Source organism: Amblyraja radiata, chromosome 24 (genome assembly GCF_010909765.2).
Source record: "Amblyraja radiata isolate CabotCenter1 chromosome 24, sAmbRad1.1.pri, whole genome shotgun sequence".
Taxonomy (NCBI): Eukaryota; Metazoa; Chordata; class Chondrichthyes; order Rajiformes; family Rajidae; genus Amblyraja; species Amblyraja radiata.
This window is the reverse complement of record NC_045979.1, coordinates 28818845-28832825: the sequence shown is the minus strand read 5'-3', so window position 1 is coordinate 28832825 and position 13981 is coordinate 28818845. Positions and strand designations below refer to the sequence as shown.

At 46.8% G+C, this 13981-nt stretch overlaps 1 protein-coding gene across 1 annotated transcript in view; it reads right to left on the bottom strand.

Annotated features, from left to right (window-relative positions):
- The window catches only part of LOC116986621 (lymphoid-restricted membrane protein-like), a 52069-nt gene extending 42627 nt beyond the window's left edge, over positions 1-9442 (bottom strand). The window contains exons 1-3 of the mRNA XM_033042200.1: positions 9316-9442; positions 4783-4938; positions 3413-3465 (exon numbers count right to left, since the gene is read on the bottom strand). Of these exons, the coding sequence (XP_032898091.1) occupies positions 3413-3465; positions 4783-4914 (185 nt within the window). The 5' untranslated portion in view covers positions 4915-4938; positions 9316-9442. The remainder of the gene's footprint in view (positions 1-3412; positions 3466-4782; positions 4939-9315) is intronic.
- Between the last annotated feature and the right edge of the window lie 4539 nt (positions 9443-13981).

Here is a 13981-nt window from a genome sequence, read left to right as displayed (position 1 = left end):
GGGTTTTCTCCGGGTGCTTCGGTTTCCTCCCACATTCGAAAGATGTACATGTTTATAGGTTAGTTGGCTTAGTATAACCGTAAGTTGCCCCTTGTGTGTGTAGGATAGTGCTAGTGCGCGGAGATCGCATGGATACGGTGAGCCAAAGGGCCTGTTTCAGCGTTGTATCTCTAAGGTAAACTAAACTAAACTAAGTAGGCTATATGGTTATTCAAATCTGCTCACACCATTTGATAAGGTCAAGACTGATCTGACTTTGGTCTCAGCTCCACCTTTCTGTGATGTGTATGACCCTTGACTCATCCATGGATTCCACCAGGTGGCGCTTCAATGGCAGCCTCGCATGCAGTCTGTCTGTCCTTTTGGACTTTTTTTTGTTATATTTAGTGCGTTTAAAGAGTATGTGTTAATGTTCTCTGGTTTGTTTTATGTGGGGGGTGGGCGGGGGAGGGGATACTTGACAATCTCTTACCCTGCCGGAGATGCGATTGTTTTCCGGATCGTATCTCCGGTCGCTCTGCGGCCTAACATCATGGAGCTGGAGGCCTTGCTCGGACTGACTTTGAGCCCCACCGCGGGGCGTGGACTTGCCATCGGAGCCGATTCCTTGACTGGGATCGTCTCTCTCAAGCTGTGGACTTTAGCACCAAGGAGCTCGCAATCTAGGGAGAGACCGAGTCAGGAGCTCCAAAGCCGCACAACTTTCGTCTAGCCCCGACCCGAGGTCTGATCAGCGGCGCGGGGGAGCTAACATGCCCCCAATGCAGGAGCTTGATCGCCCCGACGAGGAGGCCCGTCAAGATCGTCCCATCAACGGAAGGCTCAAGGCTCCCGACCGCTGGAGGACAATGAAGGGGGAGATTGAACTTATTTTCACCTTCCACCACAGCGAGGAATGTGGAGGAGTCACTCTGGTGGATGTTTATGTTAAAATGTACTTTGTGTGTTCTGTTGCTTTTTATTTGTATGACTGTATGGCAAATCAAATTCCTCGAATGTTGCAAAACATACTTGGCTAATAAAGTAGGATTATGATTATGACAGTTGATGAATCAGCTTCCAAGTGTAACAACAGATTGAGAGAAGAAATGACTACTTCGTGATCCCTCACTCTGAAACTATGTGTACTGGTTCCACATTCCCCAATAGGAGGAAACCTTTCCCAGTATCCACACTATGAAGTCCCTTAAGAATCGTATTTGCTTCATTAAGATCATCGCCCATTCTTCAGAACCTCAATGAGTAAAGACCCATCTAGCTTGGCCGTTCTTCTTAACAATCTCTACGTTCCATTCATCCCATTATTGAATACGCTCCAAATTGTCGCCAATGTATTTATGTAAACAAGAGTACAGCACAGGAACAGATGCCATGGCCCAGCATGTCTGTGCCGAACATGCTGCCAAATGCTGACCAGCGATCACACTAACACTATCGTACACACTAGGGACAATTTACAATTTCACCAAAGCCAATTAACCTGCAAGCCTATACATCTTTGCAGTGTGGGAGGAAACCGGCGCACCCGGAGAAAATCCACACCGTCACTGGGAGAGCATGCAGACTCCATACGGACAGCACCCGCAGTCAGGATCGAACCCTGGCGCTGTAAGGCTGGAACTCCACCACTGCGCTGTGCCATTCCTTGCCTATCCACCTCTCTTTCTAAAAGCCTCTCAAACCCCACTATCACATCTGCCTCCACCACTAACTACCCCTTACACTGCATTCCAGGCTCCTACCATTCACTGTGCAAAAAACCTGCCTTTAAAACATCTCCTTTAAATCTAACATCTCCAAGTTTACGGATGACACAAAGCTGGGTGGCAGTGTGAGCTGCGAGGAGGATGCTATTTGACTTGGATAGGTTGGGTGAGTGGGCAGATGCATGGCAGATGCAGTATAATGTGGATACATGTGATGTTATCCACTTTGGTGGCAAGAACAAGAAGGCAGATTATTATCTGAATGGTGTCAGATTAGAAAAAGGGGTAATGCAACAAGACCTGGGTGCCCTTGAACATCAGTCACTGAAAGTAAGCATGCAGGTATAGCGGGCAGTGAAGAAAGCAAATGGCATGTTGGCTTTCATAGCAAGAGGATTTGAGTATAGGAGCAAGGTGGTCCTACTGCAGTTGTACAGGGCCCTGGTGAGACCGCACCTGGAGTATTATGTGCAGTTTTTGTCTCCTAATTTGAGGAAGGACATTCTTGCTATTAAGGGAGTGCAGCGTAGGTTCACCAGGTTAATTCCCGGGATGGAGGGACTGACATGATGAAAGAATGGATCGACTGGGCTTGTATTTACTGGAATTTAGAAAGATGAGAGAGGATCTTATAGAAACATATAAAAATTCTTGAGGGACTGGACAAGCTAGATGCAGGAAAAATGTTCCCCATGTTGGGGGAGACCAGAACCAGGGGTCACAGTTTACGAATAAGTGGTAGGCCATTTAGTACTGAAATGAGGAAAAACTTTTTCACCCAGAGAATTGGGAATCTGTGGAATTCTCTGCCACGGAAGGCAGTGGAGGCCAATTCACTGGATGTATTCAATAGAGAGTTAGAGATAGCTCTTAGGGCTAAAGGAATCAATGGATATGAGGAAATAGCAGGAACAGGGTACTGATTCTGGATGGTACACAAAAATGCTGGAGAAACTCAGCGGGTGCAGCAGCATCTATGGAGCGAAGGAAATAGGCAACGTTTCGGCCCGAAACGTAGCCTATTTCCTTCGCTCCATAGATGCTGCTGCACCCGCTGAGTTTCTCCAGCATTTTTGTGTACCTTCGATTTTCCAGCATCTGCAGTTCCTTCTTAAATACTGATTCTGGATGATAGCCATGATCATATTGGAATGGCGGTGCTGGCTCGAAGGGCCGAATGGCCTACTCCTGCACCTATTTTCTATGTTTAAACTTAACCCCCTTTCATCTTAAAGCTGTCCTTTAATATTGAACATTTCCACCCTGAGAAAAATACCCAATCTGTACCTCTTATTATTATATAAACCTTCAATGCTCCAGAGAAACCAATCTAATATTCTCTAACTTCCTTATATATCAGTTTAGTTCATTGTCAGGTGTGCTGAGGCACAGTGAAATCAGAATAGTACTTTATTTGCCAAGTATGTTTTGCAACATTCGAGGAATTTCATTTGCCAAGTCAGCCATACAAATAAAACACAACAGAACATCTAAAACACCTACTGCCGCACGCATCTATATTTTTCTCAACGTCTATGATGTATATCAGAAACAAACAGAGATCCCAGCACTGATTTCTGTGGAACACCAGTGGTCACTCATCGAATTCCACATGGCCAGCGTTGGGAGGTCCGGTTTTGGGCAACTAAGTCTGTCTTTCCACTGGTATGAATATCTACAAAGACATGATAGAAACTCCGCCTCACCTGAGTAGCACAAAACTATCCTTCTGCAGAGGCTGTTGCTCTTTGATGGTCACCTACAAAAGAAAACAAAATTCATCAAATGGGAACCGTAGATGTCAATGAGTGATTAATGAATTGAGTTTTAGTTTAGAGATACAGTGTGGAAACAAGTCCTTCGGCCCACCGAGTCTGCGCCGACCAGCGATCACTCCGTACACTGGTTCCACGTTATCCCAGCTTCGCAACCTACACATTGGGACTAGGGGAGATTATGTGTTCGGCACGGACTTTAACAAAAGCCAATTAACCTACAAACCAGCACGTCTTTGGAGTGTTGGAGGAAACTGGAGCACCTGGAGAAAACCCACGCGGTCGTAAGATGAATGGACATACTCGTTACGGACAGGACCTGTCGTCAGGATCGAACCCAGGTCTCGTTGCTGTAGGGCAACATCTCTGCTGCTACGCCACTGTGCCGCGTTATATTCCTGTAATGGGACGACCAGAACTGCACGTAATACTCCAAGTACACAGACAGCCGGTTGATAACTGGAATCCGTTGCCAGAGGAGGTGGCGAAATCAGATACAAGTAACATGCAGAAAGTAAAGGGGCTTCAATGTACATCATAGCAGAACATTGCATAGTATTGCAGAAATGTCTTTAGTCAGAAGTCGGTGAATCTGTGGAATTCATTGCCACAGACGGCTAAGTCAATGGACATTTTCAAGGCAGAGATTGACAGTTTCCTGATTAGTACAGGTGTCAGAGTCATAGAGTGATACAATGTGCAAACAGGCCCTTCGACCCAACTTGCCAACACCGGCCAACATGTCCCAACTACACTACACCCACCTGCCCTGCGTTTGGTCCATATCCCTCCAAACTTGTCCTATCCATGTGCCTGTCTAACTGTTTCTTAAATGTCGGGATAGTCCCAGCCTCAACTACCTCCTCTGACAGCTTGTTCCGTACACCCACCACCCTTTGTGTGAAAAAGTTACCCCTCAGATTCCTATTAAATCTTTTCCCCTTCACCTTGAACCCATGTCCTCTGGTCCTCGATTCCCCTATTCTGGGCAAGAGATTCTGTGCATCTACTCGATTTATTCCTCTCGTGACTTTTATACACCTCTATAAGATCACCCCTCATCCTCCTGCGCTCCAAGGAGTTATGGGGAGAAGGCAGGAGAATGGGGTTGAGAGGGAAAGATAGATTTAATGGCAGAGTAGACGATGGGCTGAATGGCCTAATTCTGCTCCTGGAACTTAAGAATATAGTTGGGGCATTTTGGTTGGCATGGGCAAGTTGGGCCAAAGGGCCTGTTTCCATGCTGTATGGCTCCATTCCTACCACAGTCAACCTTGCAACCCCAGCATCCCATTCCTTACCTCGGCCGATGCACCGGCATCCTTCAGTATCCCTGGATGTGGTGTGTTGATACGGGATGCCACGGGAAGCGGGTGTAGGGAGGAGGCAGACTGGGAGCGGAGGAGGCTCGGGGATTTCTGTAGAGCGCTCATTCTACTTCAGCAGAGAACGTGGACCTGAATCATTGAGAAGACAATGTCAACAAAATAGAGAGAGTACAGAGGAGATTTACTAGAATGTTGCCTGGTTTTCAGCAACTAAGTTACAGAGAAAGGTTGAACAAGTTAGGTCTTTATTCTTTTGAGCGCAGAAGGTTAAGGGGGGACGATAGAGGTATTTAAAATGATGAGAAGGATAGACAGAGTTGACGTGGATAAGCTTTTCCCATTGAGAGTAGGGAAGATTCAAACAAGAGGACATGACTTCAGTCCATCTGTCTCCTCAGATCCTGGTGAACTTCTACCTCTGCACCATCGAGAGCATCCTTACCAACTGTATCACAGTATGGTATGGCAACTGCTCTGTCTCCGACCGGAAGGCATTGCAGAGGGTGGTGAAAATTGCCCAACGCATCACCGGTTCCTCGCTCCCCTCCATTGAGTCTGTCCAAAGCAAGCGTTGTCTGCGGAGGGCGCTCAGCATCGCCAAGGACTGCTCTCATCCCAACCATGGACTGTACCCTCCTACCATCCGGGAGGCGCTACAGGTCTCTCCGTTGCCGGATCAGCAGGTCCAGGAACAGCTTCTTCCCGGCGGCTGTCACTCTACTCAACAACGTACCTCGGTGACTGCCAATCACCCCCCCCACCCGGACACTCCTCCCACAGGAAAAACACTATGTCTGTATACATGCTAATGTAAATATTTATTCAAATCATATGCTATGTCGCTCTTCCAGGGAGATGCTAAATGCATTTCGTTGTCTCTGTACTGTACACAGACAATGACAATTAAAGTTGAATCTGAATCTGAATCTGAATTAAGGGACAGAAGTTTAGGGGTAACATGAGGGGGAACTTCTTTACTCAAAGAGTGGTAGCTGTGTGGAATGAGCTTCCAGTGGAAGTGGTGGAGGCAGGTTAGATTTTATAATTTAAAAATAAATTGGATAGGTATATGGACGGGAAAGGAATGGAGGGTTATGGTCTGAGTGCAGGTAGATGGGACTAGGGGAAAATAAGTGTTCGGCACGGACTTGAAGGGCCGAGATGGCCTGTTTCCGTGCTGTAATTGTTATATGGTTATAAGACGGACGATGAAGCATCCCCTCAGATACTCTGCCTTCCCGTCTCACAGAGTCACTTCCAAGTCATCGTAGCCCTCTCCCATCTCAATCCGTCCACTGAAAACCAAGGTGACCCTGTCGAAGAAATTCAAAGGGAAGCACAAGGAACTGCAGAGGCTGGAATCTTGCATCAAGCACAAAGTGCTGGAGTAACTCAGTGGGTCGGGCAGCATCTCTGGAGGACATGGGCAGGGTCCAGACCTGAAACGTCGCCTATCCATGTTGGCCAAGAGGAGAGAAGGGTCCCATTCAGAACCACAATAGCAGCTGTCACTTCCTGAGGGAGGCAGGCAGGCAGGTAGAACACACCACGTCTAGGGGGGCAGAGGTATATCACCTCATCCGCTGAGGTAAGGGATGAGCGGGAACAGAGACAGAATGCTGGAGTAACTCAGCGGGACAGGCAGCATCTCTGGAGAGAAGGAATGGGTGATCTCCCAGTTTGCCACGCCTAGGCCGAAGCGATCTCCCGGTTGCTAAACACATAAACTTCTCCTTCCACACTGACTTTTCTGTCCTGGCCTGGGCCTCCTCCACTGTCAGAGTGAGGCCCATCGCAAAGTCGAGGAACACCACCTCATAATTTGCTTGGGCAGCTTACAACAGGGCGGTATGACTGTTGATTTCTCTAACTTCAAGTAACGCTTGCTTTCCCTCTCTCTCCATCCCTCCCCCAACCTAGTTCACTGTCCTTCTCATTAAGTTACTGATTGCATGCCTCATTGTCACCTTAACCCTCTGCTAACAATTAACCATTCTACATTTTCCTTGAGCTGCTTCCATTTTGATCTGTCGTTTTCACACCTTACCCCTCCATATCTCTAGACTCCCTCTTCCCTGACTCTCAGTCTGAAAAACATCCAAAACTTCATCCATTCCTTCCCTCCGGAGATGCTGCCTGACCCGCTGAGTTACTCCAGCATTCTGTGTCTATCTTTGGTGTAAACCAGCATCTGCAGTCCCTTCCTACACAGTGGGGGTGGGGAGGCGAGGTAGCAAGTGGTAGGAATGAGTCTGAAGAAGGGTCTCGACCCGAAACGTCACCCATTCCTTCTCTCCAGAGAGATGCTGCCTGTCCCGTTGAGTTGCTCCAGCATTTTGTATCTATCTTCTGAAAATATCTCTCGTTCTTCCAAACTTTAGGGCATCGGGACTCATTCTTTCGTCTTCTCCCTCTCGCGCTCCCTCTTTCTATCCATCTCCACTTTTCTTTTTCAAAGGGCGCAGCGGTAGAGTCGCTGCCTTACGGCGCCAGAGACCCGGGTTCGATCCTGACCACGGGTACTGTGTCTGTACGGAGTTTGTACGCGGACAGTGTTAATGTGCGGGGATCGCTGGTCGGTGCGGACACGATAATAATAATAATAAATTTTATTTAATGGGCGCCTTTCAGACATCTCAAGGACACCTTACATAGTAATCGGAATAAAAACATATAATCGGAATATAACAAGTAATAAAGACATCACAGAGACACAAATTAAAAACAGGATTCAATCCAAAAACAGAAAATCAAAAACACAGTGTGACGATGGACCAAAGGGCCTGTTTACGCGCTGAATCTCTAAACTAAACTCATCACTGTCTATTCAGTGTATAGGAAGGAATTGCAGGTGCTGGTTTAAACTGTAGACACAAAAAGCTGGAGTAACTCAGCTGGTCAGGCAGAAAATCTGGAGAAAAGGAATAGCTGTCTATTCAGTCCAGGTGCATTTCACTGCACCTTCGGGTACCTGTGACGAATATAATTGACTTTGACTTTGACAGTCCCTTGGACTCTACCCTGTTTTTGTTTACTCTTGTAGATCATTTTGCCTCTCTTTTCTCTAATCTCACTTTCTTCTTCCCCTCTCCCATCTACCTCTGCTTTCTGGAGAAACTCAGCGGGTGCAGCAGCATCTATGGAGCGAAGGAAATAGGCAACGTTTCGGGACGAAACGTTGCCTATTTCCTTCGCTCCATAGATGCTGCTGCACCCGCTGAGTTTCTCCAACAAGTTTGTCTACCTTCGATTCCCAGCATCTGCAGTTCCTTCTTAAATACCTCCCTGTTTTCTCCCTGTTTCCTTGTTTGTCGTTGAAATATATTACTTCCCCCTCTGTCTCTGTCTCTCTCTCACTCCTTTTACTTTAATCCTTGTCTTTAATCCCTCTCTCGCTCTGCCGCTCCCTTTCCTCGGACTCTCTCCCCCTCTGTCTGCTTGGTTACTGCCAGAGTTACTTCCTTGCTTTTCGTATCCCTTTGGTTATGTATCTCTTTGGTCAGATTTGAAGCTCGCTAAACGCAGGGAGGTCGACAGCGGCAGATCTCGGCAGATGCCACCGCGCCGATGAAAGTTTTCATGCTCAGTTTATAGGGGGGGTTGCACGGAAGGTCACTGGGTCAGAGGGCTCGACGCACGGAGCCGCTAAATCCAACTGGAAGACATCCGTCACTCCCGGTATATGTTATTAATGCTAGAAACGCGTACTTTCCTACCTGTTAAAAACCGCCAAAATGCTGAATTTTTGCGTTGAAAAAAATTGTGGGAGTCGGGGTAAGTGTGAGAGACATGTACCCAACTTCAGAATTCCAAAAGTGAAGCGAAATGAAGGTATAGAGAAGCGAGAACTGAAGGGACTACAGCAGCTAAAGTGCTTGATAAACATTGAGAATATTGGGAATTATCTCGTTTGCTCACTGCATTTCATCAAGTAAGGCATTATTTGTGTTTTTTCTTGATTCCTTTGGGATCTAAAAATTCTCAGAAGTGATCAATCTGGCTGTAAATGTTTCTTCAGATGCGTTTTCATTTTGTATGTAAAAACCCACGAGAACCATGGGCGATTTAAAAAAATTACAGCCAGATTTATCACTTCTGAAACTTTTTAGATGCCAAAGGAATCAAGAAAAAACACAAATAATGCCTGACTGTTGATGAAATGCAGTGAGCAAACGGCCAATGTTCGGCAAGCTCTCTGGCTGTTGTTGTCCCCTTCAGCTCTCGGTTTTATCTACCGTCATTTCTCCTCACTTTTGGAATTGTGAAGTATGCTAAATGTCTCACACGCTTATCCCGATTTCCATAATTATTTACAGCGCAAAAATTGACAATTTCAGCGGGTTTTAACGGGCCCACTACGCTGGAAACAATGGTAAGTGCCTACCTGCAGTACATCGCGTGTAATCCATTTGGAATAGTTTAGCAACAGTACGGGTCACGGGTCGTGACCCGACTGCCGTGAAACCTCCCTTATACACGAGTCACGAAAGTTTCATCTCGCCTTACCTGGATCAGCAGAAACACAGGGTGAAAGTCCAACCTGTGACTTAGAAGACGACTCAAAGAGTTCCACCTCCTACAAGGGTTCTTCGCCTGAAAATCCTCTGTTGTGCAGTTCTGACTTCCCTGTGGCTCTCGGCTGGACGTGGAGCCTCTAATGATGCTTGTGTGTGGTTTACCATGTGTTTATTGCCTGCTGCAGTCCCACGGTCTGCACTTCATCAGCGAGCATACACAGCCTGCTAGCGTTTAAAGTGACGATCGTTGTGTTTTTACTGGGAAGGCCAGTAAATACAGCAGAGAGACACAAAAGTGCTTGATTAACTCGTTGTTTAAGAAGGAACTGCAGATGCTGGAAAATCGAAGGTAGACAAAAATGCTGGAGAAACTCAGCGGGTGCAGCAGCATCTATGGAGCGAAGGAGATAGGCAACGTGAAACGTTGCCTATCTCCTTCGCTCCATAGATGCTGCTGCACCCGCTGAGTTTCTCCAGCATTTTTGTGTACCCGCTGGATTAACTCGGCGGGACGGGACAGGACAGGCAGCATCTCTGGAGTTAAAGGATGAACGACGTTTCGGGTCGGGACCATTCGTAAACTCGTACAGGTTATTGGAGCAGAATTGGGCCGTTCGGCCCATCAAGTCTACCCCCGCCATTCCACTATGGCTGGTCTGTTTAATGCCTTCTGTGATGGGATGTTGCAAATGGGGAAACGTGAACAAGGATTGGCAAATCACCATAAACACCAGCGCTTTCAACCTCTCCCCAATTACAATATTCTCTACATGAACTGCAGACGCTGGTTTAACCCGAAGAGAGGCACATACAGCGGAGTAACTCAACGGGTCACACAGCATCCCTGGAGAAAAGGAACAGGTGACGTTTCGGGTCGAGGCCAGAAGGGTCTCCAGCTTTTTGTGTCCATCTACAATATTCTCCACATTACTATTTCTCCTTCCAATTTGGATGAACTCAAATTTTCCACATTATATTCCTTCTGGGTGAGTCAGATATTTATTTGACTGAGAGAGATATTAGATCATGGGATATCAACAAAACATCAGGAAATGTTGTAATATCCTCAAGTACCCCCACCCCCTCCCACCACCAAAACCTTGGTCTTTATTTTAAAGTAAGATGAATAACACCGTTTATAAATTAAAGGGCGGATGCAAACTAATATTATCAGTCAGAGTTTGGAGTATACAATACAATACAAATTTATTTGTCATTTGAGCCCCAGTGAGACTCAAACGAAATTTTGTTTCCACAGCCATACAAACAAAAACAATGTCCTACAGACATACACACAATTAAGTTCACACAAACATCCATCACAGTGAACCCACTGTGATGGAAGGCAAAAGTCTTTTCTCTCCCCTGCTCTCCATGTCTCTCCCGATGTCCAAGCCCCAGGCGGGCGATGATAAGTCCCACGGCCATTTTAGGCCGTGCCGGGCGATTTACGGCCCCGCTCCCAGTCTAGAAGTCTCGAAGTTGGAGCCCCCGGCGGGCACTGTAATGTCCCACGGCCACGAAGCCGTGCCGGGTGATGTACGTCCCCGCTCCGGGTCGTTCCAAACCCCGCGACACGGGCTGGAGAAGTCGCGTTGCGGGAGCTCCGGGAAGCGGTCTCTCTCTCTCCCCCCGGACCCGCGAGCTCCCGATGTCCCAGTCCACCGGACCTGCGGCTGCGTTGCTGGAGCCTCCGAGCCCCAGGAGTCGAGTCGCAGCAGCGAGTCACCACCGCTCCCCACGTTCCGAGGCCGGCCAGCCCCACGATGGTGAGTAGTCCGCAGCTCCGCAGTCTCCCGAGCCCCCGGGTCGTTCAGGTTGGAGGCCGCTCCACGGTGCTAGGCCCCAACGACAACGGAGACCCGACAGGGAAAAGGTCGGGTCTCCCGGACAGGGAAGAGATTTTAAACGGTCACCCGCCCCCCACATATACACATTTAAAAACCAGTATTTAAAAAACACCAAACACTACATTTAACTAGACAAAAAATAAAAAAAGACAGACAGGCTGTAGGAGCCGCTGCAACGAGTCGCGCCGCCACCAGGAAGTATATAGAAGTTGGGAGGTCATGTTACAGTTGTGTAAGACTTTGGTGAGGCCACATTTAGAGTATTGTGTTCAGTTTTGGGTCACTATGTTATAGGTAATATGTTGTCAAGCTGGAAAAGGGTGCAGAGAGGATGTTAACCATATAACAATTACAGCACGGAAACAGGCCGTCTCGGCCCTACAAGTCCGTGCCGAACAATTATTTTCCCCTAGTCCCATCTACTCAGACCATAACCCTCCATTCCTTTCCCATCCATATACCTATCCAATTTATTTTTAAATGATAAAATCGAACCTGCCTCCACCACTTCCACTGGAAGCTCATTCCACACAGCTACCACTCTCTGAGTAAAGTTCCCCCTCATGTTACCCCTAAACTTCTGTCCCTTAATTCTGAAGTCATGTCCTCTTGTTTGAAACTTCCCTACTCTCAATGGGAAAAGCTTGTCCACGTCAACTCTGTCTATCCCTCTCATTTTAAAGACCTCTATCAAGTCCCCCCTTAACCTTTTGCGCTCCAGAGAATAAAGACCTAACTTATTCAACCTTTCTCTGTAACTTAGTTGCTGAAACCCAGGCAACATTCTAGTAAATCTACTCTGTACTCTCTCTATTTTGTTGACATCCTACCTATAATTGGGTGACCAAAATTGTACACCATACTCCAAAATTGGTCTCACCAATGCCTTGTACAATTTTAACATTACATCCCAACTTCTATACTCAATGCTCTGATTTATAAAGGCTAGCATAGCAAAAGCTTTCTTTACCACCCTATCTACATGAGATTCCACCTTCAGGGAACTATGCACAGTTATTCCTAGATCCCTCTGTTCAACTGCATTCCTCAATTCGCTACCATTTACCATGTACGTCCTATTTTGATTTGTCCTGCCAAGATGTAGCACCTCACACTTATCAGCATTAAACTCCATCTGCCATCTTTAAGCCCATTCTTCCAAATGGCCTAAATCTCTCTGTAGACTTTGGAAATCTACTTCATTATCCACAACACTTTGGGGCACAGCAATGTCATGTAAATGAAAGTAGTCATGTTTGGTATTTTGTTCATAAGATCATAAGCGATAGGAGCTGAATTAGGCCATTCGGCCCATCAAGTCTACCCTGCCATTCAATCATAGCTGATCTATATCTCCCTCCTAACCCCATTCTCCTGCCTTCTCCCCACAACCCCTGACACCTGTTGCCAGGACTCGAGGTCCTGAGCTATAGGGAGAGGTTGAGCAGGCTATGACTTTATTCCTTGGTGTGCAGGAGGATGAGGGGTGATCTTATGGAGGTGTACAAGATCATGAGTGGAATAGATCAGTCTTTGCCCAGAGTAGGGGAATCGAGAACAAGTGGACATAGGTTTAAAGTGAGGGGGGGGGGGAGATTTAATAAAATCCCGTGGGTTAACTTTTACGAACAAAGGGTGGTAGGTGTATGGAATGAGCTGCCGGAGGAGGTAGTTGAGCCAGGTAGTATTGCAACATTTAAGAAACATTTGGATAGGTACATGCATTAGACAGTTAGAGTGATATGAGCCAAATGCAGGCTGGTGGGACTAGTGTAGATGGGACATGTTGGTTGGTGTTGGGCAAGTTGGGCCGAAGGGTTGTTTCCATGTTGTATGACTCTATGAAGAACCTGAGGGCAACCATTTCACACAAAGGGTGGTGGGGCATATACAATGAGCTGTCAGAGGAGATAGCTGAGGCAGGACCTATCGTTACTTTTAAGAGACATTCGGACAGATACGTGGATAGGATAGGTGGGATATGGGTTAAAAGTGGGCAGGTGGGATTAGTGTGGATGGGACATGTTGGTTGGCGTGGGCACGTTGGGCTGAAAGGCCTGTTTCCGCACTGTCTGATGATTATATGATTATAATCAAAGGATCAGAAAAGGTTAAACTAAAATGATCTCTGTGTTGCTTCCACTGTCTATTGACAGCAAAGTGAAACAGTCTGGTAAAACTGGTGTTTCAACAAACGGAGTTTGTACGCTCTCCCTGTGATTACGTGGGTTTTCTCCGGGTGCCCCAGTTTCCTCCCGCACACCAAAGATGTGCAGGTTTGTAGGTTGATTGGGGGGGGGGAGATTGCAACCTTCACGTGGTCCACCCTGTTTCGCCGAATGCAATCAACCTGGCGTGCACAAACAGAAGATCAAACAGAACAAGTTGTCTTACAACTTTAGGCTGTGCACGCCATCCGCAAGAAGAAGAAGAGGTAGGTTGATAAGACTTTTTTAATTTGTCCTTGGTGTGTAGGATAGAACTAGTGTACGAGCGATCGCTGGGTGGTGTGGACTCGGTGGGTCTAAGGCCCTGTTTCCACACTGTATGTCTAAAGTCTAAAGTAAAGATATCCAGTTTTGTCATGTTCATACGTCATAGCAGCATAATTAGACCATTTCAACCAATCTGCCATTCAATCGTGACTGAAATTTCCCTCTCAATGTCATTCTCCTGCCTTCTTCCCACAACCGTTGCACTCATACTCAAGTCAAGTCAAGTCACTTTTATTTCTATAGCACATTTAAAAAACAACTCTCGCTGCCCAAAGTGCTTTACATTGGTGGAGGTACTAACGTTATACAA